Source organism: Sturnira hondurensis, unplaced genomic scaffold, assembly GCF_014824575.4.
Source record: "Sturnira hondurensis isolate 20B ecotype Veracruz unplaced genomic scaffold, ASM1482457v3 Scaffold0017082, whole genome shotgun sequence".
In the NCBI taxonomy this organism is placed as follows: Eukaryota; Metazoa; Chordata; class Mammalia; order Chiroptera; family Phyllostomidae; genus Sturnira; species Sturnira hondurensis.
The window spans coordinates 1,546,651-1,571,829 of NW_028089713.1; the positions used below are offsets into that span (position 1 = coordinate 1,546,651).

Genomic DNA, 25,179 nt, shown 5'->3' on the forward strand with positions numbered 1-25,179 from the left:
CGTTCAACAATTACAAAGTCTTCTGGCGGTTAATTAAAAACTGCCGTTGTGTTCCAGGCAGAGTTCAATTACAAGTGCGAACACTGCTCCTCTTTGCATGTGTCAATGCTCTTTCCTCTCTGCGCTCTCATTAGAAGGAGGGCAGGGATACATAACTTTTATTTAACTCACTAGAGCCTCTCTCCCAGCTCTTATATATTTAATTAACTTTTTATCTTCTCAGAGCTTGAGTCTTACTCAGAGCTCCTAAGCAGTCATAGAAATATGTGTTCATGTGTTCATTTTGTGCAGAAGATTTTTCTTACATTCGTTGAATAGAAAAGTTAGAAATACTTGAATTCAAACATGGGGGAAAGTATCACCCATCCAAAACTTTGCATGAAGGCAACTAAACCTGGAATAGACTGTGGCAGAAAACAGCAAAATGGGGTGATTTTTTTCCTTTATTGTATTTGCACTTCAAAGACTGGGGATGTCGGCTTGTACACACTTCCTTGGACTGGTAAGGTTTCAGTTCTCATTTGTAAGTCTGTCTTGATGAATTTGATGTTTTACTATTTCAAAGATTCCATTACCAGGAACGAGACCAAACTTCTATCACCATGGTGGACGTGAAGTGTCTGAGTGACAATGAATTACAGAATGAACTTGATAAGCTTGGATTTTCACCTGGCCCGATACTATGTATGTATGCGGCAACTATTACTTATAAACCACCTCCAAACATTTAAAATTATTTAGAGTGGAAGAAATATATGTAATAGAAATCATCAAAATATTTTGGAAATCAGAAAATCAGAAAAACCATAGAAAAAGGAAGGGGCAATAAACACACTCAGGCCCCTCTTACAGATTAGTGAGTGTGCTGCCAGAGAGAAGCAAATTCTTCTTCTTCCCCACAGTGAAAAACCAGTTACTCTTGATTAAATCACCCTGGGTTGTTTTTCTTTGTTACAAGATTTATTTATTTTAGAGACGGGGGAGGGAAAGAGAAAGAGAGAGAGAGAAACATCCATGTGATATGAGAAACACCGATTGGCTGCGCACCTGGCAACCACGCCCACAACCCAGGCGCATGCCCTGACTGGGAATCTGACCAGCACCTTTTTGCTGTAGGGCAGGATGCCTGACCAACTAAGCCACCCTGGTCAGGGCACCCTGGGTTTTTCATTTCTAGTATGTGCAATGTGTTAACTCTTTATGCATTTATTGTCCATATTTCCCAGAGACAGGACTACAACTCTGTCAGTCTTGTCCTCAGACGTGTCCAGTGCCTGATGCCACGGCTAGCTCAGGGAGGACTCACCTTAAGTGTCTGGGGAAGAGGTAGAGTGGGTTGAGTAGCTGTGGGGTCCACCTCATTGTAAAAACCATGATAACGTAAGCTACAAAAAGAAAGATCTGAATTGTGAAATACCGTGAACCCATTAAGATCTCATATTCCAACAGAACAGCTAATCTATTCTCTACATTCCTCCTCAGCTTCCACCAGAAAGCTGTATGAAAACAAGTTAATACAGTTGTTGGTCTCGCCTCCCTGTGCATCACCAGTGAAGAACGGACCCGGAAAGCAGGATGGAGCTCAGGGCTATGATGACAGCAAAGGTACCGGCAGAAGCTGTGCTGCTCAGTAGCAACTTTGCACTTATTAACACTTGTCCAACACAACTCATGTCGCTTTAAATGGCATGCAGGGTGACTTGTGAGATAGCCACATGGCCTATTTGCATGCAAAGCCTAGAAATAGGACCCTGGGTTACCAAAGCAATGCTTAACGTCACATATATATTCACACCAGTGACCCAACTGGGTGGCGAGTTGGGGAAAGGACTGGTCAGTTTGCATGTCTTCTTATCAACCAGGGCCAAGTCTCTGTTTGATTTCTAAAGCCAGAAGTTCCTGTAGGTAATTTCTGGGTCTCCTTTGAGGTCTCAACCTCTGCTTGGCCTCAATCAATAAATTTGATATTCTCCTTGGATTCAATGATTTCACACCCATTAAAAAACATGAACCAGACAGTACCTTCCTGTGTCTAGTGCCCTCCCTAGTTAAGGGGAGCTGACTACAGCTGCTCTCTCCCAGTCCCCAGGTGGTGGGGAGCCATGGTTTCTGGGGCAACCATGACAATTATTTAGAGTAAGGCTTCCCCTTACGGTGGCATCTAGTTCAGGTTCTTAGGGGGTGGACTTAAAGAGTCCCACAGTACATTCCAAGCCTCCTCATTCAGTAAATATTTATTAGGAGTTCTTTATGCGCTACAGAAAAATTACAGAAAGTACCATTTATTGAAGGCCACCAATGTATTTCTGGCCTAACTTGCATGATCTCATTTGACCCCGACAACACTTAGCTGAAGTTCAGACAGGCCAAGTGATGGGCCGACATCACAGAGCCGGGAAGTGGCCCCAGAAGCTCAGCACCCATTAGAATGTCCATGAAGAGCAAGGCCCATCTGTCTTTGCCACCACTGCATGTCCAGCTGCTAGGGCAGGCCCAGGCCCAGGGCAGGAACTCAGTGTATGTTGTTGGATGAAAGTGATACAGAACTAAGATTGAACCCAGATCTGGCTCTCATAATTATGCTCTTTCCACCACATACCTTTTTACTTTCCTCACAATTTCTATTGTGAGGATAAATACATTACATTTTTGACCATGTTTGATCTACAAAAAAAAAGGCAGTTTCACTGATAAAATACAATATCAGTGCCTGAGAGTCCCCGCAGTGCCTAGCCTAGAGGTAGTACAGTGCTGAGAGCTTCTGCCCGAGTCTGGAGTGGCTTGCCTCATAGAGGGAGGGCAGAAAGGTTTGGGGATGGATCCCACCGCCCCTGAGCAGGACAGTTAGCATGGGGGTGCCTGCAGGCGAGGGGCCACCCCAGACCATTTCTGGGTATGGGATGTATTCACAGTCCTGTCCCAGACTCGGGGGACCTCTGTCTCCTGCTCTGGAAAGGAGCTGAAGGGACTAGACCAGCCCTCTGATGAAATGCAGTACCAGGCTGGATGAGCCCAGCTGTTCCAGAGAGGAACACTGGAGCACTCACTGCTCAGGACTGCTGAAGACTGCAGGTCAAAGCTGCAAAGTCAAGCCCATGGTCTCAGTTCAAGCTGCCCGGATTCCCCACACACAGCCCTCCACACAGCCCCCTACAAAGGTGCAAGAAGAAAATCAGTCCTTTGGTTTGTAAGCTTTGCCATTGCTTTAAGCTGTGTCCACATGATAGTAGCCAACCGTGGGCAATCCAGTCAGAGGTGCAGGCTCTGGTTCAGCCCTGCCCTTGTAATGCAGCTTGGCAATGTCAGGGACCAGTGGTAGATACAAGTAGGAAGTCTGCTTCTCCAGGTCAGGTTTGAACAAGGCATTTGAATTTGCTCATTGGAGGAGCCTCATAGATCCTGGTGCCATTGGAATGGACCGAGGGATGTGGAACTAACAGGCTCCTGTGGAGACTCAGCCTGGAGCATTTCACAGAAATACCTTGTCCTGGGGTTGGGTGGTTGTGGGAGGGGCCAGTTTCAGACCTGAGGCTGGACATTTCTCATTTTTGCTCATTGCTTTGGCAGTGGGTGGACATAGCTTTAGTGATCTACCCTCTTTTCAACCTTCCCAAATATTTTTGACTTAGGGAGCTGATCTAAAATTCCCTCCATTAAAAGCTCACTGATGTGCAAGAGCCCATGGTTGCTCTAAGTTTATCAAAACACTTCTCCACAGCCCAAAGGCAAAGGCTGAGCAACAACCTTTTCTGCGCTGGCTGTTCTCCTGATTTTAAAGCCTCTTAGCACAGGTCTGGCCTTCCCTCCCTTGGGTGCCTCTTTGGATACAGAAGGAGAAATTCTCCTGTCCTATCCTGACATTCAGAGATGCGCATGGCTCCAAGGGGCAGTGACTAGACTGCAATCGGCCACCCCGAGGAGTGGCCAGCTCAGGCTCCGCAATGGATCATCTCAGAGACGTGCAAACATGATGGCCTCCCTGTCAGGGCCCCTCCCCGTGCTCCAGGGGAGGCCTAAGTGTGTCCCATAAAGGCCGCTGCAGAAAAGCTCTTTTCCCTCGGGAGGGCAAAGTGAGTTGTCTTTGCCCTGCTGGGGGAAATCTGCCCTGCTATGGATAGAATTCTCCCCGATGCGTGGTGCTTGTTTCCGTGGCTCGCTCGTATGTTCTCATGGCCTGTTTTCCTTTTGTTTCCCACGATCCAGAACTTAATGCCACTATCATTTTGAAAGGAAATATCATGCTCTCATCAGAAAAAAACAAGGGATCCAAAAAAGTATGTACTGCGTGATTACTTTTACACATATTAAGTGTAGGAAATAGCACTTTTCGTATGCATCAAGTAAGGAACTGGCAAGACGCTACGTTGGGTTACAGTGGAAAGCCCCAGTTTAAAGCAGCTCACTTCAGTGCAGGCTCTGCGTTGTGAGGTGGGGCCATGTCCCAGCACAGGGCCCAGGGCCACAGCCCCTCCCTGAGGTAGAAGCCGTCCTGGTCTTCTCTGTAGCTGTCCCACCTCTCTCTCCTCTCACCGCCTGTCTCGTGCATCCCCACAGAGCATTGAGCGCAGTTCTAGACCCCCAGGGAGCACGGAATAAGCGTGAGTTCCTGTCCCCTTCGCTTTCCCAGACGCTGAGATCTGGCTTCCGCCCCACCACTGTCGTGGAGCACTCCACCAGGTGTGTGGGACTGGCAGGCGTGGGGTCACGCCCCACTGCCTTAGAGTCCCTGCCCTTCCACTTGCCGGTTGACTCTGGGGAGGTCCCTCAACAGATCTGCACCTCCTCTCACAGGTGAATTAGCAGCAGCTACCTCTGAGGGTGGGTGTGAAGTGAAAGGTAGGTGAAGCTCCTAGCATAGAACATGGCACATGGTTCACTCACGTAATACTCTCCAAGGTATCAATGCTGGTGACTTTCTTGGTGCCTCTTGATTCAGAGTTACCTGCCTGCTTAGGTTTTGGTGACTGTGCTCTCTGGGTTCTAGACTCTGCTCCCCAACTGTTTCCATTCTGACTCTCTCTTTTGGGCCCCGAGTGCACATGATGCCTGAGATCTCTCTCTTCAGCCCCCTTCTTGTCCCGCTCTGCAGCATCGCCCTTGGGCGGCTCACTCACTTACCACTTCTATGCCGTGTCCCACCTGTAACCCTCCACACAGCCTCCCTCCTGAGCCACAAGCCTACTTCTTGAAACGCTCCTTCTCTCCTTTCTGCACTCATCCAACAAATGGTTATTTATAATTATGAACATTTCACAGGTTGTGTAGACATATTTATACTTCTCCTGTGGTTGTCCCTGGCACCTCACTCAGGATATCCAGGAAAACCTGCATCTGCAGCCTCTGTTTGTCTTGATGGTTCCACCACCTTCCCACTCTCCAGACTCAAAATCACGGCGCTACCTTGGAACGCCCACTCCCCACAGCTCCTTGCATTTAAACAAGTCCTATAAATTTGAACTATAATTTTTTAAGAAGTCTCTCCCTCCTTTCTCTTCCCACTGCTCCTATCCCAGCTTGCACTCATATTCATTTTTGTTGTTGTTTATTTGAACAGTTGCAATTCCCTCATCACTGGTCTCTGCCTCCAACCTTTATCAACTCCAGTTCAGATCTACAAGCAGAGATTGACTTTGTCATTTATTTGCTTGGAAACTTTCAAAATAGGATGCGAACTTACTGTCCACCATGAAGTGACAGTATCTCCTCTAATTTATCTCTCACTACCGAACCCAGTAAATTCTTTCCTTGTTTCTCTACCTTTCATACCTCTTACTGTGAACCTTTGTGCCTAGAATTCTTTTTCTTTTTTAAGGAAATCCCAAGGATTTTCCCCTTTTTATTGAGTTTATCAGGGTAAATTGATAAACAAAGTTAACCAATTGACTGATTAACAAAGTCATTGTACAGGTTTCTAGAATGCTTTTTATTCTTTCCACCCCCTCCCATTTATCTTCCTGTTAAAATTCTGTGATGGCTTAAGGAATGTCTCAAAGGCGACTTCTGTGCATCCCTTTAAGATTGCATTTTATCTCATTCAGTAGCTTTCACAGGGTTTCGCACATAGTAAGAGCCTGAAGAACACTATGAAAATCTACCAAACACCTCAGGTAACACATAGGTTAGTGTGCAAATGTGGTTTAGTATTCAAAATAGTTGCTGGATTTAAATAAATGAAAGAAAACCCCAGGCAAACATTCCTGCAGAGAGCTGTAACTTTAGCTTTTCATCTAAACATAATTCAAATTTGATGAAGTAATTCTGATATCAAATTTTCTAAAAGAATTCTAAAAATCTTTTAAGTGACACCTCATTTCTACAGAAAACCCTTTTGTATAGTTCCTGCAAAGACATTTAAAGGAGAAAAAGTACCTCAGGTATTTGAAATGCGTCAGGTGGGGCCAACGGCCTCAGGATGTGCTTTACGTAGACCTGAAATAAAACCACACCAATGTTTTGAATTGGCAATAGAATTAAATAGAAAGTTTGCGATGGCATAAAATGTTTTGATCTGAAGGATTTATATAAGCCATTTTGAGTCTCAGAAGAGCCTCAAGACATCTGTTCAATTTTAAATCCAAAAGTAAATGTAAATAAGCATTTAAATTTCCATGTAAAAGGTAGTAGAAAGTGTGTTTATTGAGACGCTCATCTAACACCATAGACTTTAATTATGTAAGAGCAGCGGTCCGTACCTAACAGCCCTCTAAGCACCGAAAGGCAGCACTCACATCTCTCTGCAGCACCGAGGAGTGTGTATTCGCCTCTCATTTTAGGAGGTGTCTAGTGGAATGCACACCACCTGGAGATTGTGTCCATTTCTGGACATTTTTTAACACTGTCCGTGTGTAGTTGTTAAACTACATAGGCAGCCCATTTGGTTTGGCGATTAAGACCACTTAGAAAGCTGGGTCCGTATTTTTTTAATTGGGGATTTTCTCATCAGACAGACTCTAGACACAGCTTAAGCCCCCACTGATGGGGTAGGGAGTAAAGCCAATGTGTGTAAGTCAGACTAAATCCTCTGAAGAGGAGAGATGGGATTCAGGGATGGCAGGGGCAGAATAACAATGTCAGGCTGTGTAAAGTGGGGTTTCATAGGACGGCCATGTAATTTTCACCACAAACATGATGCTTTTGAGAATGAAAGGAGACACTAACCAGAAGGGATGCTGGGAAAACAGGAATAAAGCAGAACTGTCCTTGCAAACCAGGGCATATGGCCATCCCGGGTTTGGGAGTGGTTCCGAAGGCTGAAGTGTTGCAGGCACACCTGTCTGGGAGGGCTGCTGCACCACCCGAGACCCAGTGGTGGGCCCCTGAACCCCTGGCTTTCCGGTGCTCTTCCCCAGATATGACATGCTCTTTCTTGCCAGAATCAACGTTTGTTCTGTCCTCCCAGGCTGGAACAACTTGTCCTCCTCTGACCACCTAGCCTGCATAATCTCCTAGGCGTTTTTCCAAACGTGTTCTGTGGGTCTGGCCCTGGGAATCTGCCTATTCCATCAGTCTTGCTCCCACCCTCTGTCAGAGAGCTTTTGCTCTAGGTATTAAAATTTTGATGGTAAGCCCATGTCTTTGAACCCCCTTCACTGAATTTAAGGCCAGGCATGTGAGGGGAATTACTGAATCCCTGCTGACTGAACCAAAAGGAGCTTTTGTCCTATATTGTTGGCGATGATCTCTCTTTTCTGGATTCCTGTTCTGCACCATCTCTTTTGTCTCTTGCACATACCTTCATGGAGCCTCTTGAGAGACAATGCTTAGGTCACAGCGGATTGATGACCATCTGGGGAAGGGTTGCAACGGAGCTTCCCCCTGGGTCTCCCTCAGCCTGGGAGTTAACAACCCTTCGTCCAGTACAGGGCACTGTGCTAGAGCTGCTTGTTCTGGTCCCGGAGAAATGTAAAAATGAGCTCAGGAAACACAGAATATGTGTATCAAAAATGCGGACTCCAGAGTCATACTGCCTGGATTCAAGTCCAGCTCTGCCGCTAACTCGGGCAAGACACCTGACCTCTCTGTCTCTTAGCTCCTCATCTATAAATGAGGACAATAGTCTCAGCTGCATAGAGAGCTGTGACGATTAAGTTAAAGCATGTAAAACAGAGTAGTGATGGTGCATAATAAGAGCTGTCTAAGTACAAATAAGAACTATTACTATCATTACATTACTATTCTATAAAAAGCATGATCTTTAGTCATCTGCAATACAAAGCAACATGCTTAAGTGAAAAATAATATAATGGAAGCTCAATTTTTAGTTTTGAACTCTTAAGTGTACAGAATGCAGTTTATCAGAGTGCCTACAGATATATTTATACAGTTAAGTATACAGATGCAATTGAAGATTATTCTCTGTATGCACTGTGCTTTCACGGAGCAAGCCAAGCTTTAAAGAAGTCTCTGTGCCCTCCCAGTATATAGGACTCTTTTTATTTTATTTTATTTTTTATATTTTATTGATTATGCCATTACAATTGTCCTATTCCCCTCTTCATTCCCCTCCACCCTGCACAACCCTCCCCCACCATTCCCCCCTTTCATTTATGTCCACGTGTCACAAGTTCTTTAGATTCTATATTTCACATACTATTCTTGCCCTCCCCTCTATCTATTTTCTACCTACTGTCTATGCTATTTTCTGTACCTTCTCCCCCCTTCTCCTCTTCCCACTCCCCTGTTGCTAACCCTCCATGTGATCTCCATTTCTATGGTTCCACTCCTGATCTAGCTGTCCTCTTAGTTTGCTTTTGTTTTAGGTGTGGTTGTTAATAACTGTGAGTTTGCTGTCCTTTCACTGTTCATATTTTTTATCTTCCTTTTCTTAGATAAATTCCTTTAACATTTGATATAATTAGGGCTTGGTGATGATGAACTCCTTGACTTTGACCTTATCGGAAAAGCACTTTATCTGCCCTTCCATTCTAAGTGAAAGCTTAGCTGGATAGAGCAATCGTGAATGTAGGTCTTTGGATTTCATGACTTGGAATACTTCTTTCCAGCCCCTTCTTACCTATAAGGTCTCTTTTGAGAAATCAGCTGACAATCTGATGGGAACTCCTTTGTAGGTGACTGTCCCCTTATCTCTTGCTGCTTCTAGGATTCTCTCCTTCATTTTAACCTTGGCTAATGTAATGATGATGTGCCTTGGTGTGTTCCTTCTTGGGTCCAACTTCTTTGGGACTCTCTGAGCTTCCTGGATTTCCTGGAAGTCTATTTCCTTTGCCAGACTGGGGAAGTTCTCCTTTATTATTTGTTCAAATAAGTTTCCAATTTTTTGCTCTTCCTCTTCTCCTTCTGGTACGCCTATAATTTGGATGTTGGAATGTTTAAAGATGTCCTGGAGGTTCCTAGGGAAGGTTCCTAAGCCTCTTCTCATTTTAAAAAAATTCTTGTTTCTTCATTCTTTCCTGATTGGATGTTTCTTTCTTCCTTCTGGTCTACTCCATTGATTTGAGTCCCACTTTCCTTCCCATCACTATTGGTTCCCTGTATATTTTCCTTCATTTCACTTAGTGTAGCCCTCATTTTTTCATCTAATTTGTGACCAAATGCAACCAGTTCTGTGAGCATCCTGATCACCAGTGTTTTGAACTTTGCATCTTATAGGTTGGCTATCTCTTTGTTGCTTAGTTGTATTTTTTCTGGAGCTTTTATTTGTTTTTTTTGTTTGGGCCATTTTTTTTTTGTCTTGACGCACCTATTATACACGCCTGTAATTTGTAGTGAGGGGTGGAGCCTTAGGTGTTCATCAGGGCGGGTCAACACAGTTGCTGAGTTGTGACGCTGTATGTGGGGTAGGGGTCCGAGAGGGAACAATGGCGCTTGATCTGTTCTCTGCCTGATTTTTAATCACCTGATTAAATCACTTTAATTTCCGCCACTTCCCCAGAGCAAACTGGGCCTCTCTGGTGCTGATTCCTGGGTGGATGGGTTTGTGTGCTTTCTGGGACCCCGTGAGTCTCTCCAATAAACTCTCCTGTGAGGCTGGGAGTCTCCCTCAGTACCTCAACCCCCACAGGTGTTTTCAATCAGTGTTTTGAGGCTTTATTCCCCCTTGCTGGGGCCCTGGGTTGTGAGGTCTCTCTTTCTCCCCAGTTTTGCCTGGTTTATCTGCATGAGAATGGGGGACTGCCCGGTCCACCAGCCACCTTGCATGCCGCACCCCTCCAAAATCTCTTACCTCACTGGGTCCACCAACCACCACCTTGTGTGCCCAGGTCTGCCAGTCACCGCTTTGCCTTGACCCCTCTCCACCCAGCCACCCGACTCTGCCCCTCCTACCGGCCTGGATAAATGTGTCTACTTTAACTCCTTGGTTGCTGGACTTCTATACAGTTCAATTTTCTGTCGGTACTGGTTGTTTTTTTGTTTCTAAATCGTTGTCCTTATTTTGGTTGTGCAAGGAGGCACAGTATGTCTATCTGTGCCTCCATCTTGGCTGGAGGTCTTAGGACTCTTTTCTTAATCTGATACTTAAATCCTTCCTCCCCTGCATCTTTAAACATTTCTTAAAATAACTTTACACTTAGAAAAATTTGAAAGAAATAACACAAAGGATTCCCATGTTTCTTTTTTTTTAAATATTTTATTTATTTATCTTTAGAGGGAAAGGGAAGGAGAGAAGGAGAGAAATATCAATGTACGGTTGCCTCTCGTGAGTCCCCTGCTGGGAACTGGCCTGCAACCCAGGCATGTGCCCTGACTGGGAATCGAACCACGATCGTGTAGTTCGCAGGCCCGTGCTCAATCCACTGAGCTACACCAGCCAGGGCCCCATGTTTCTTTTACCCAGATGATTTCATTGTTACCTTTCAGCACATTTGCTGTGTGTATGTGGCTGTGTGTACTGTGTCTTTCTAAGCGACTTGGGAGCCCACTGTAGACATGAAGCCCTCACTTCTCTGGCGCATATTCTTCCCACCCCCAGAAGACTCTCTTGTACATGCCACCGAATAACACTCCAAACAAGGAAGTTCATGTCAATCAACCCAATATTCAGACCCTTTCAAATCTCACCAACTGTCCCGATAATGTCTCTGCTTGTTGGTCCACGACCAGTCCAGCAACATGCACTGCCTTTAGTTGTCAGGGCTCTTCGGTCTCCTTCAGTCCCAAACAGCTCTGTGCCTCCGACTTTCCCTACACCTGTGCTCTTGGCCATTTTAAAGAGTACACGCCTTTCATTCTGGAGGGTGATTTTTCTGTCTGATTTTTCCTTTCCTTTTTTAAAAGATTTTATTTATGTGTGTATTTATTTATTTAGAGAGAGAGGAAGGGACAGAGAAAGAGAAGAGAAACATCAATGTGCTAGAGATACATGGATTGGGTGCCTCTCCCAGGCCCCCATGTGGGGGCCTGGCCCGCAACCCAGGCACGTGCCCTGACCAGGAATTGGACCGGTGACTTTTGGTTGTAGGTGGGTGCTCATCCACTGAGCCGCACCAGCCAGGGCTGATTTTTCCTTTTGACTATTCATAGAGGCCATGCCTTCTGGGCAGGACCCTCTGAAACGATGCAGTACTCTTCTCAGTGCATCACACCAGGGAACAGTGTCATCCTGTTCCAGCGTCAGTAACCCTGACCTTAATCACCTAGGAGAGTCGGTGTCTGTCAAGCTTCTCCATGGAACCATCCTTTTCCCATTTGTGATCAAACAGTGTTTTGTGGGGAAGTATTCTGGAGTGACACCAGTATAGTGTTCCTATCCAAACCTCATCCATTAGCCCCACCCCCCCCACCCCCCGCTCCCGTAGATGACTGCCTGACTCGACCTCCATTACTGTGGCCGCTGAGATGCTCCTGTTTCTGTTATTCCCTCTGCATTCGTTAGTCAGCAGTCTACTAGGAGGAAGACCTTCCCTCCCCCCATCTCATTCATTGATTTATTTGTTCTTTGTTTCATTTGTTCTTTCATTCCTTCATAGTAGTACAGACTCACTGATTTTTTTTAGATTGAATGAGCCGTATCTGTTGTTATCATTATTTGTTTTAATATTCCAGTTGTCCCAGATGTTGTCAGTGTGAGCCCCTTCGGTATGAATACTGTGTCCTTTTGATACTTCCTCATCATTTCTTGAGCATTTCCTGAATTTCTGACCCAAAAAAGATGTTTCAGACCCACCTTATGCTTTTTCTGCCCCGGGAGGCTTCATTCCTTTTAGTTCAGGATGGTGTTTAAAATCCAAGATCTAGCTCTGCCTGGTGTGGCTCAGTGGACTGAGTGCTGTCCTTCAGACGGAAAGGTTGCTGGTTTGATTCCCAGTCAGGGCACGTGCCTATGTTGTGGACAAGGTCCTCCGCTTGGGGCATTTGAGAGGCAACCAATTGATGTATCTCTTGCACATCAATGTTTCTCTCCCTCCCTCTCTCCCTCCCTTCCCCTCTCTCTAGAAATAAATAAATAAAAGCTTTAAAACAAAAAACAAACCAAAGATCTTGGCCTTCAGTGGGCTCCTTGCTACTGAGAGTCATTGTTTCTAGGTCCTCTTAGGGAACAAAGCTGGAAAACACATGAGTGTGTTTATGTACATTCACATATATGCATCTATAACTATTTATATACATCTATGTAAATTTTAAAAACATAAGTTCATTTTGATCTTCAATTACAACCCAAAATTTCAGTGTTCTTCCTAAAGAACACTGTTCTTTCCCTTTTCAGTTCTTTCCCTTCAGTTCCTTCCCTTTTCTATGCTTGTAAGTCACCTTTTTTTTTTTTCCTGAGAAACAGGGAAAGAGGAAGGGAGGGAGAAAGAGGGGAAAAGAAACATCAATGTGAGAGAAAGACATTAATTGGTTGCTTCTTATGTGTGCCCTGACTGGGATCAAACCCACAACACAGGCATGTGCCCTGACTGGGGATCGAACCAGTGACTTTCAGCTTCGCAGGATGATGCCCAACCAAGTAAGCTGTTCAGGGCTGTAAGTCACTTTTGTGACAGTGAGATACCTGGCTTCCATGATCCTCAATACATTTACATGTTGCTCAACTTTCTAACTTCCTCAGTGCAATGATCTCCCACTCATAGCAGCCACCTCCTGCTCTGCATAACCCTCATCCCAACCTCCTCCACCACTGGGCACGGCAGCACCTCCATGTGGCCATCATAGTCTCTCTCGTCACAGGGTGCACTGAAGCCTCCACGTTGCCCCACCCCCCGCCACTGCCATTCTCAACCACCAGAACCCCCAAAACACACAGCCCCTCCCGCTCCATTTCTTTGGCCTCCAGGTACTCTGACCCCTCATTCATGTCCCCTCTGCCCCACTTCCTGAGCGGACACACTGACATCCCAGGGAAGGACAAGGAAAGAAACAAAGGTTCATGTCTCTGTTTGTTTCCAATGCTGAGGTTGTTTCAATGTCTTCGTACCAATACTTTAATAGGCTTTTTACTCTTATGTCTCAGTTGCTGTTGCTGCTAAGATACCCTGTAGGTCTGTAATTAGCATGTGCAGGGCCTGCCCCATGCGCTGCAAGCAGAAGGCCCAATGTGCCGCGGGAATATGTATTAAAGGACTACCATTAAGGGTCGCTTGAGGTGCATGCAGAGGTTTTAGGAGACCTTATGTTAAACATCTCTGTAATAGTTTCTTAATTAGTCAAACACATCCCTGCTCCCAATAGTAGTTGTATATTTCAGTTGGGTCAAGGTGAAGAGTAAATTACATGTTCTATAACTACATAATAAGCCCTTAGTCCTCACCTTTGACGTGTGCAAATGGGAGCTAAGTATCGTGTTTACAAAAAGTGCAGTGTAACATTCTTCCTGCAAATATGCTGACTTCCTGGTAGATGTGCTTAAATATGCTGATAATCAATGTGTCTGTGTCTTATTGATTACATGCTGATTCATTCTGTGTAATAGAACCCAGTTTCTGAAATACAAGAGCATCAGAAAGAGTCAGTGAAACCAAACTCTGATTAAATGATTCTAAGATGATAATAAAGGTATACATTTATTTTCATGAAACTGAATTATGAGCAATGGTGTTCTCTTTCAGTAAGAAAAATATGAATTTGTTTAGAAAGCTCAGCTTTTCTTTTCTTTTCATCTAAGAATATAACCAAGTTGACTTTAGCTATCTTATAATTTGCATTATGGGTATAGATATATGTATCCATTTTAAGGAGAAGAGTTTCCTGTTTACCTTCCCTATGAGCACCCTGAGTTATTTTAATCTGTTTGGGTTTATTAGGGCTTCATTAGTACCAGGTACTATTTATCACAAAGTCCAGGCATGATTTATTACAATTATTGATCACAGAATTTCCTGTCTAAAAGGCTTCTTGGAGGAGGCTATCTGGTGCATCTTACAGATGGAGAAATAGGCAGAGAGGGGATGCGACTCGCCTAAGACCACACAGTTAGAAGAAAAATTGGAAGTGGACTTTGAGTCTCCTAGTTATCATTCTATTGCCCTTGCCCTTATTATCACGCTGCCAAAGGAAGAGGAAAACAACCAGGAACCTGAGTGGTGAAATAGCTCCCCCCGGTGTCTCTGTGAATGGCGTCCCAGGCCGGTGGGACCTCTCTTCACCTTTGGAAGCAAGGGCTGTCTTTCTGGTGACTGCTTTGCAATGACAGTCCATATGAGGCCTTTTCCCACGGCTCTTCCAGCCGCACGTTGAAGCCCCGGTACCGAAATCAGCACAGTTAAAATGGGCTGACGGATAGGCATACGGGTGCCTGGAATTTGCCCCTATTAGACAGAAGAAAATTTGCACCTGAAAACCTTTTTGATATTCTATTATGACATGTGCATCTAAAAAAGTATAAGGAATTATGTAATAAACAGTTAGATTCTCACCCTAGAAATTAAAACTTAAATCATTGCTAGTTTAGCTGGAGACCCCAACATGTTCCTCCCGCTCCTAACTCCCTTCCTTCACTTCCCCGACGGAAACGGCTGTCCTGAGTTTTCCACTGATTATTCTTTTCCTTTTCTTTACAGTACCCACAAACTTTAGTTTCTCATGATCTGGGATTATGTTTAAATGATATCATAGTGTAAGTATTCTTCCGTAACTGCCCTTTAGCATTGCCCATTATGTTATGAACTTCACCCAATATCTGTGGCTCTCATTCACTCCCTTTCACTGCTATATAATTACCGTAAAAGTACCTTTGTCCGCTCCTTATTGATGAGATATTTGGATTGTGGCCACGTTCTAATACAAGCAATGCTGCTACAGACACTGTGGCACATAGCCCGTTGTGTATATAGTATGTGTCACACTTTTTCTGACCCAATGAATACACCCAGAAGTAGAACTTCTGACTGGAAGGGCGTGTACCTCTTCAACTTAAGTCTTAGAGGTCATGAGAAACCGCTCTACTGAGCAGCTGCCCCATTTCCCGTCCCTACCAGCAGTACGGTAGCTGCGTAGTTCCCGGCCTTCTTCAAAACTTAGTATTCCCAGATTTCATTTTTGTCAGTGTAGTGGTTGTAAGATGGTAGTTCATTATGATTGTAATTTGTATTACTCTTACGCTAACACAGTGGAGCATCTTCTCACATGGTTGTTGGTTATTTATATTTTACTGTCTGTGAAATATCCATGTTTTTTACCCATTTTCCTATTAGGTTGTGTATCTTTTTCTTGTTATTTTATAGGAGCTCTTTATATATTTTGGATATTAATCCTTTGTCAACCGTAAGGGTGCTACAGAGCTCCTAGTAGTTTGGACTTGTCTTTCTTCTCCCAGAGTTCACAGCACAACTGAGAGCAAGATACAGATTTCCCACGTAACACCTGCCCCTCAGCACCACACGCACGGCCTCCCCCATTATAAACGGCTCCCACCAGTGGGCTTGTTTCTTCACATTTTTCTATTTGTCTTTTAAAAAATATTTTGTTTATTTATTTTTAGAGAGAGGGGCAGAGAAGGAGAAAGAGAAGGAGAGAAACATCAATGTGTGGTTGCCTCTCACACACCCACTACTGGGAACCTAGCCTGCAACCCAGGCATGTGCCCTGACTGGGAATCAAACCCACAACCCTTTGGTTCATAGGCCCGTGCTCAATCCACTGAGCTACACCAGCTAGGGCTCTATCTGTCTTTTATTTTATTTATTTTTTAAATATTTTATTTATTTATCTTTAGAGAGGAAGGGAAGGAGAGAGGGAGAAAAATATCAATGTATAGTTGCCTCTTGTGAGTCCCCTGCTGGGAACTGGCCTGCAACCCAGGCATGTGCCCTGACTGGGAATCGAACCACGATCGTGTGGTTCACAGGCCTGCGCTCAATCCACTGAGCTACACCAGCCAGGGCTTGTCTTTTAAAAATGTAATTTTAAAACCTTTCCACACTAATAGCAAGTTTCCAACAAAGAATTCCTATATGGCCTTTACTCAGATTTACCAATTGTTAACATTTTGCCACATTTGTTTTATAATTTTATCTATTCTTTTTTCTTGAACTAAATTATGACATAATGATCTTTTACTCTATCCCAAAACTTCAGTATATAGTTCTTTAGTGTAAATACATAAGGATATTCATACTAAGGTGGTGAGAATCAGAAATTTTTTGAGGTTAAATTCACATAACATAAAATTTACTATTTTCGAGTGCACTATTCAGTGGTACATAGGACATTCATAATGGTACCACTATTTAGTTTCAAACATTTTCATTGCCCCCAAAATAAAACTCAGTACCCATTAAGCAGTTACTCCACAACCCCCCACACTCCAGCAACTACAAATCTGTTTTCTGTTTCAATGGGTTTTTCCTTCTGTATATATTTTATTGAATCATTCAATATGTGATGTTTTGTGGCTTTTTTTAAATGTAGCATAAGGTTTTAGTTTTTTAAAAGATTTTATTTACTTATTTTTAGAGAGAGGGGAAGGGAGGGAGAGAAACATTGATCGGTTGCCTCTCATACCAACCCCAACTGGGAACCAAACCTGCACCCCAGGCATGTGCCCTGACCTGGAATCAAACCGGTGACCTTTCACTTTGTGGGATGATGCCCAACCAACTGAGCCACGCTGGTCAGGGCATAGCATAAGGTTTTCGAATCTCATCCATGCTGTAGTATGTGTGTGTATCAGTACATCATCTCTTTTTATGACTGAGTAATATCCCATTATATGGATATTCCATAATTTATATATGCATTAATCCTCCACGAACATTTGTATTATTTCCACCTCTTGGCTACCGTGAGCAATGCTGCTGTGGACATCTATGCATGTGTAAGTATTGGAGCATCTGTTTCCAATTATTTTGGATGTATACCTAAGGGTGGAATTTGGGGCCAAGTGGTAACTCTATGTATAACTTTTTTGGCAATAGAAAAACTGTTTTGCCCAGTGACTGCTCTCTTTTACATCCCCACCACCCATGTATGAAAATGCCAGGGTATGTGAGGTAAAAAGGAAACCCAGGGCATTCGCTGTGTGCCCTTTCCTCGAGTCCTGAGGTCCTTAGCCCATCTGCTTTGCTGCACCTTTCAGAGTCTTCTTGTGTTTGCTTTACACATAGTGCCCGGGATTCTGGGCTGTGTTCAGCAGGAGAGATTGGGAGGCGTGTATCTGTCTCATCTTATTCCTGACATCATTTTGAATAGCCTCTCCTTTCTTTTCTGCTCTGCAATGTTGCACTTGTCATTCATCAAATTTCCATGAGGATTTAACAATGTGCACAGGACTTGTTTTAGTCGGGTATGGTAATGTCGCCAGTGGAAGTGCAATTCTCACAGTGTCACTAGGAAAGCATTTCAGAAGGCCCACATGTAGGAGACTGTGGCGTGGTAAGATTTATCTGTGGCACCAGATGCGAAATCAAAGGAATTGCCCTAGATTTCCAAGGTCTTATCTCTGTCTGGCCCGCCATGGAAAAAGTCCAGTCTTGTCTTCAGCAAGGCCAGAACAGAAGTCAGTGTCTAGAGTTTCTGCGTCATTCTAAGCTTAGTCCTTTGGAGCCTGTGTGCGTGGGCCCAGGGGCTGCTGGACCCACAGGGTTGCTGCAGAGAGCATGGGTGATTGGGGGGAGCACACGTTACTGGGTGAGAGAGAGGGAGGGCTTTGTTAGCTGCGATTTTATCATCTCAGGTTTGAGAAGGACCAGAAGCTTTTTCACAATAACCACTCAATTTCCCAGATTTTCGCGGGCTTGTGCTGGGCCCACCTAACCAATCCTTTTTTCCCCAGATTAGACTGATGGGCGTCTGTGGTCGCCGCCTTGGCTCCTATTGCGTGTGCGCTTGCCCTTCTTTTTATTGGTTATTCCTTCCATCAGCGATCTGCTGAAACAGACTGGTGATTCCCTGGGGAGTGTGTGAAGCTGCAGTTTCCTGGTAAAGCAGGCAGGCTCGTGCTCTCCAGCTGGCTATGCTTAATAATGTCTGATCCCTTTGCTCCTTTTCTAAAATCTAGCTGCCTACACTACAGTAAGGTAACAGACCCAGGGACAAGTGCCCTTCGAAGAAGTTTATTACCTGCAGTCTCCAAAAAGACTGGGTACATCATGACCTGCAGGGCCCCATGGGGAAGTTGCAGGGCCAGTCAGGAGGCGGGAGTGAGGGGAGGGCATGGGCACAAGGCTTCCTTGTGGCTTTTGCAGGAAGGAGTGGGTGAGGTGAGGTAAGCATTTCAGCATTGGCTAGTTTGACTAATTTCAGCAGGGTCTGGGCTATTGGAATGGACTCCAGTTGTCCAATATCTGGCCCTGGGCTGATGTAGGGCAAGGAAAGTATCGGCTAAGTAAGTGAGAATTAGATAAAGGAGAAGGCTGGAAGGGTTGTTTGGCTCGCCTATGAAAGGCTCAGTCACGGACAAGTCTTTCCTGTCTCCAGGAGTTCCCTAACCTTCAGAGAGGCAGTCTCTCCACAGTTAGCAAGGCCCCAAGGTGTCAGAGCATCATAAAATACAGAGAATGGAAACCGCGACTGATACGATGGGTCTCTGTCCTGATCAACTCGTCCAGCTGTGCTCACGGGAGAACATCTTGGTTACCATAGCAACACCTCTCACCTTGCTGTTTTAAGATGGTGTCTTTATTTTTTACTTATCCCTTTATTATTCTAAATAAATTTTATTTATTTTTAAAATATATTTTATTGATTATACCATTACAGTTGTTCTATTCCCCCCTTCATTCCCCTCCACCCCCACACTCCCTCCCCCACCATTCTCCCCCCTTAGTTTATAACCACATGTCTCAAGTTCTTTAGATTCTATATTTCCCCCACTATCCTTGCCCTCCCCCTATCTATTTTCTACCTACCCTCTATGTTATTTTCTGTGCCTTCTCCCCACTTCTCCTCCCACCCCGCTGTTGCTAACCCTCCATGTGTTCTTCATTTCTATGGTTCCACTCCTGATCTAGGTGTCCTCTTGGTTTGCTTTTGTTTTAGGTGTGGTTGTTAATAACTGTGAGTTTGCTGTCCTTTCACTGTTAATATTTTTCATCTTCTTTTTCTTATATAAGTCCCTTTAACATTTCATATAATAAGGGCTTGGTGATGATGAACTCCTTGAATTTGACCTTATCTGAGAAGCACTTTATCTGCCCTTTCATTCTAAATGAAAGTTTTGCTGGATAAAGCAATCTTGGCTGTAGGTCTTTGGATTTCATGACTTGGAATACTTCTTTCCAGCCCCTTCTTGCCTGGAAGGTAGAGACCTTTCTCTTTTGAGAAATCCGCTGACAGTCTGATGGATACGCCTTTATAGGTGACTGTCCCCTTATCTCTTGCTGCTTCTAGGATTCTCTCCTTCATTTTAATCTTGGCTAATGTAATGATGATGTGCCTTGGTGTGTTCCTTCTTGGGTGCAATTTCTTTGGGACTCTCTGAGCTTCCTGGATTTCCTGGAAGTCTATTTCCTTTGCCAGACTGGGGAAGTTCTCCTTTATTATTTGTTCAAATAAGTGTTCGACTCGTGGCTGTTTCTTTCCCCGTTCTGGTACTCCTATAATCCGGATGTTGGAACATTTAAAGATGTCCTGGAGGTTCCTAAGCCTCTCCTCAGTTTTTTGAATTCTCATTTCTTCATTCCTTTCTGGTTGAATGTTTCGTTCTTCCTTATGGTCCAATCCATTGATTTGAGTCCCAGTTTCCTTTCCACTGCTATTGGTTTCCTGGACATCTCCCTTCATTTCAATTAGTTTAGCCTTCATATGTTCCTCTAATTTGTGACTATAATCCACCAGTTCTGTGAGCATCCTGATAAACAGTGTCTTGAATTGTGCTTCTGAGAGGCTGGCAATTTCTCGGTCGCTTAGAGATATTGGCTCTGGGACTTTGAGTTCTTCTTGCGCCATCTTTTGAGCTGTTTGTGCCTGTTACGTGCCTGTTACATAGCAGGATCGGAGCCATAGGTGTTCACCAGGGCGGGGCAACTAAGTCGCTGGGTTGTGACACTGTATGTGGGGGTGGGGTCAAAGAGGAGCAACGGCGTCTTGTCTGCCACCTCCCGTGCCACAGCCACAGGTGCCGCAGCTGCCACCGTCACCGGGCCCACGAGTTTCAACCCACTGCACTCGAGTGTACCACCACCACCAGCCCTCGCCCCCTGGGGCCTGCGTGGTCCATCTCACTGTGCGCGAATGTGCGACCAAGGTCAGTCTGCCCCACACCCTGACTGGGTCCGGGCCACTTGCGCACCTATGTCGGGGGATATGTCCTGCCCGACCCTGCTCTGCTGCTGGCTCCGCCCCTCTTACCGTCCCTGTTGAACGGTTCATTGTTGTCGGACTTCCTTATAATTCAATTTTCTGGTCTTTGGCTGTTTCTTTGTTCTCCAAACCTTTGTTGTATTCAAACTTGGTTGTGGGAGAAGGCACAGTGTTTCCACTGTGCTAAAACTGAAGCTGAATCTTTGTTGAGTCTTCCTGCTCATGAACATGTTATATCTTTGCATTTATTGAACTTTTCTTTAAATTCTTTCAGGAAGATTTTATTATTTTTCCAATAAAGGTCATGCTCATCTTTTGTTAGCTTTATTACTAGGTAGGTTTTTAATTTTTGTTGCAAAATTGTTTGGAGGTAGTATCTTTAATAAAACATTTTAAATGGTTTGTTGCCGATATATAGAAATGCAATTGACTTGTGCCAATAACTTTTGTCTTATGGCAATTAACTCTTTGCAATTATAATAGTTTTTCTGCAGATTATTTTTAGTATAATTTGTATGACTTTAATTTCTTATTGTTTAGCTATGCTGGATAACACCTTTTTATTACAGTATTAAGAGAGTGATTATAGTAGGAATATTTTCCTTGGTTCTGATTTTAAAGAAAATGCTTTGAACATTTTACCTTTGAATGTATTTGGTGCAGGTGTTGGATGACACCTGCTATCAAGTGGAGGAAGTTTGCATCTTATTTGGTTTGCTAAATTTTTTTAAGCAGGAATGAAGATGATCATAAAGTTTTTACTCTTTTTTTGTTAATGTTATGCAGATTATTTTAAAAGACTTTTAATTCAAAATTATTATTTAGATGAAAAGAACACAATGTTCCTGAAGTTATTGTAAGATCTTTTTTTTAAATATTGTTTTTTTAAATATTTTATTTATTTATCTTTAGAGAGGAAGGGAAGGAGAGAAATATCAATGTATGTTTGCCTCTTGTGAGTCCTCTGCTGGGAACTGGCCTGCAACCCAAGCATGTGCCCTGAGTGGGAATTGAACTGCGATTGTGTGGTTCGCAGGCCCGCGCTCAATCCACTGAGCTACACCAGCCAGGGCCTGTAAGATCTTTTATTAACTGAATCAGTTGTAGTCGATAAAGGGACTTTTGTTTGCTTTTGCCTGTAGGGAGGTAATAACTGCCAGTTTGTCAGGCCATTTGTAAAAATGTCTGCTCCCTTGTATAGGCCTTTTTTAAACTAAAATTGCATTAGTGCAGTAGAGTGATCGAAAAAGACAACACATTTCAGTCAGGAGAGAATGTCAACCCCACCCCCAGAGTGTTGGGGCCCCTGACTCTCCGAACTCCAACAGTTAGAAGTCCTGGAAGAAGAAGAGGAAGGACTTCCACCAAGATGGAGGCGTAGGTGGAAACACTGTGCCTTCTCCCACAACCAAGTTTGAATACAACAAAGGTTTAGTAAACAAAGACGCCGCCAAAGACCAGAAAATTGAATTATAAGGAAGTCCGACAACAATGAACCGTTCAACAGGGACGGTAAGAGGGGTGGAGCCAGCAGCAGAGCAGGGTTGGGCAGGAAAGACCCCCTGACACCAGGCACCCAGGCAGCCGTGGACAGATCACAGGTGTGGGGTAGTATCGGGCAGACCCAGTGAGGGCGCAAGGCAGCAGGCTGACCGTGGTCATACATTCGCGCGCAGATAAACCAGCAAAGGAGTGAGCAGTGAGACAGACAGCACAGGCCCCAGTGGCGGAAAGCAGCAGAGGAGACTGCCATTGCTCCTCTTTGACTCCAGCATCACAACCCAGTGACACTGGGTCATACAGCGTCACAACCCAGTGACTGGGTCGCCCCGCCCTGGTGAACACTTGGGGCTCCACTCCCCATATGTAACAGGCACAAATAGTCCAAATTTTGGCTCAAGAAGAACTCAAAGCCCCAGAGCCAATAACTCTAAGTGAAAAAGAAATAGCCAACCTATCAGATGCACAGTTCAAAATACTGGTGATCAGGATGCTGACAGAACTGGTTGATTTTAGTCACAAATTAGAGGAACAAATAAAGGCTAAACTAATTGAAATGAAGGGAAATGCACAGGAAACCAATAGTGATGGAAAGGAAACTGGGACTCAAAAATCAAGGGAGTGGACCAGAAGGAAGGAAGAAATGACCAAACAGAAAAATGTGAAGTAACAAGAATTCAAAAAATGAGGAGAGGCTTAGGAACCTCCAGGACATCTTTAAACATTCCAACATCCGGATTATAGGGGTACCAGAAGGGGGAAAGAAACAGCCACAAGTGGAAAACTTATTTGAACAAATAATAAAGGAGAACTTCCCCAGTCTGGCAAAGGAAATAGACTTCCAGGAAATCCAGGAAGCTCAGAGAGTCCCAAAGAAGTTGGNGCTAAGAACAAGAAGATAAAATATATTAACAGTGAAAGGACAGCAAACTCACAGTTATTAACAACCACACCTAAAACAAAAGCAAACCAAGAAGACAGCTAGATCAGGAGCAGAACCATAGAAATGAAGAACACATGGAGGGTTAGCAACAGGGGAGTGGGAGGAGGAGAAGGGGGGAGAAGGTACAAAAAATAAGTAGCATAGATGGTAGGTAGAAAATAGGGGGGAGGGCAAGAATAGTATGGGAAACATAGAATCTAATGAACTTGAGACACGTGGTCATAAACTAAAGGGGGGAGAATGGTGGGGGAGGGGGTGTGCAGGGTGGAGGGGAATGAAGGGCAGGGAATAGAACAACTAATGGTATAATTGGTAAAATATATTTTTGAAAAAAGAAGAGGAGGGAGGGGTGGGGACCTGAGCACCCAGCACCCCTTCTTTGATTGCCTGTCGTATGTGTAGGTGCCAGTCTATGACATTTCAGGCTAGGTTTGGGTCTCCATTGTAAAATACACATCTTGTTGAAATGCAAACAAATTTGTTTTCTTTATGGACAAATAATTATTTTAGTCAAAGTAGATCATTTTTCAAAAACCAAATACATTTTTATGAGTGAAGACTTAATGAGAATGCAAAATTATTATCATTCTTTCTGGCTCTGAATATTAGTCCAATGTCTTATAGTCAACTATAAGAGCATGATACTGTGTTCTGCACCACCCACTCTCAGATTCAGCATGGTGGATGTATACCTAGGCAGGCAGTAAGAATTAACACAAAATAGTCTACTTGGAAAAACCTTCTTTAAAAAAAACTTTATTTATTTTTAGACAGAGAGGAAGGGTGGAGAAAGAGAGGGAGAGAAACATCAATGTGTGGTTGCTTCTCACACATCCCCCACCAGGGACCTGGCCTGCAACCCAGGCATGCATCATAACTGGAAATTGAACTGGCAACCCTTTGATTTGCAAGCCAGCACTCAGTCCATTGAGCCACACCAGCCAGGGCTAGAAAAATCTTAAAAAACCAATTCATCTGAAATATTAAAGAAGAGACTTGATGGCTATAAGTGTTACACATTTGTAACATGATTTAATGATTTATTAATAAAAACACTTTTAGAAATAATTGACATATTTTCAGTGAGGAGTTCTCCCAGTAATATTTCTATATTACAAAACACAAAAGCACAGGCATTGGAGCCAGGACATCTTAGCTTAAATTATAGTTATGCCTTGCCCTGCCAGGTGGCTAGTTGGTTAGAGCATCATCTTGATGCACCAAGGTTGCAGGTTTGATCCCTGGTCAGAGCACATGAAGAGTCAGCCAGTGAGTACATAAATAAGTGAGTTAACAGATTGACATACTTTTTGTCTATCTCGCTCTCCTTTCATCTGTCTCTCTAAAATCAACTTAAAAAGTTATAGCTATGCCTTTTACTGATTGTGTTATCTGGAGCAAATACTTTAGCTCTGTGAGCCTCTGTTTCCTCATCTGTAAAATGGTGACCATAATGGTCAGCTCCTAGAGTTGTCACAAATACCAAATGGATCGGGGCATGTTGAATGCCTAAGGTAACAGACACTCACAAGGTGGTACTGCTAGTTCCTTTCTCGTGAAGCAGCGCCATCATTCGGCGGTGCAGCGTGGTGATTATGAGCAGAGGCTCTGAAGCTTCACTGCCCTGGTTGACTCCTGGCTCTACCAACTTAAAACCTGTGTGACCATGGGCAAACTACTTAAACTCTCCGTGTCTCAGTTTTCTCTATAAAATGGGTGTAATAAAAGCTCCTTACAGGTTGGTATTGAGGCTTAAATGGCTTTATTCATGTAAAAGGCTTAAAACCGTTCCTAATACACAGGAAACCCATATACATGTGAGCTAGTACTGTAACGAGCCCCATGGTTTACTATATGGGCATATCTTGGGATTATTACATCTTTACCTGCAGCTCTAATCAGTAATGTGTGGATGGGTGTGCTTTTCTGACTTGAATGCAGCGAGGGGGATAGAGAAGCAAAGGAAGTCCATACATTACCCACTCTGGGCTGTGAACGCTTTGCCCCAACAGCCATCTTTGCAGAGTCTAGCTCTGGGCGCAGGGAGAAAGGAGGAAAGATACTATTGCACCTCCCCTTGGCCCCGCCTACCATCGTGA

The 25,179-nt window shown here is 44.1% G+C and overlaps 1 protein-coding gene across 1 annotated transcript in view; it reads left to right on the forward strand.

Moving 5' to 3' along the window:
* Positions 1-602: 602 nt before the first annotated feature.
* LEMD1 (LEM domain containing 1) overlaps positions 603-25,179 on the forward strand; it is a 29,563-nt gene continuing 4,986 nt past the window's right edge. The window contains exons 1-3 of the mRNA XM_037067143.1: positions 603-684; positions 1,483-1,605; positions 4,204-4,274. Coding sequence (XP_036923038.1) covers positions 603-684; positions 1,483-1,605; positions 4,204-4,274 — 276 coding nt within the window. The remainder of the gene's footprint in view (positions 685-1,482; positions 1,606-4,203; positions 4,275-25,179) is intronic.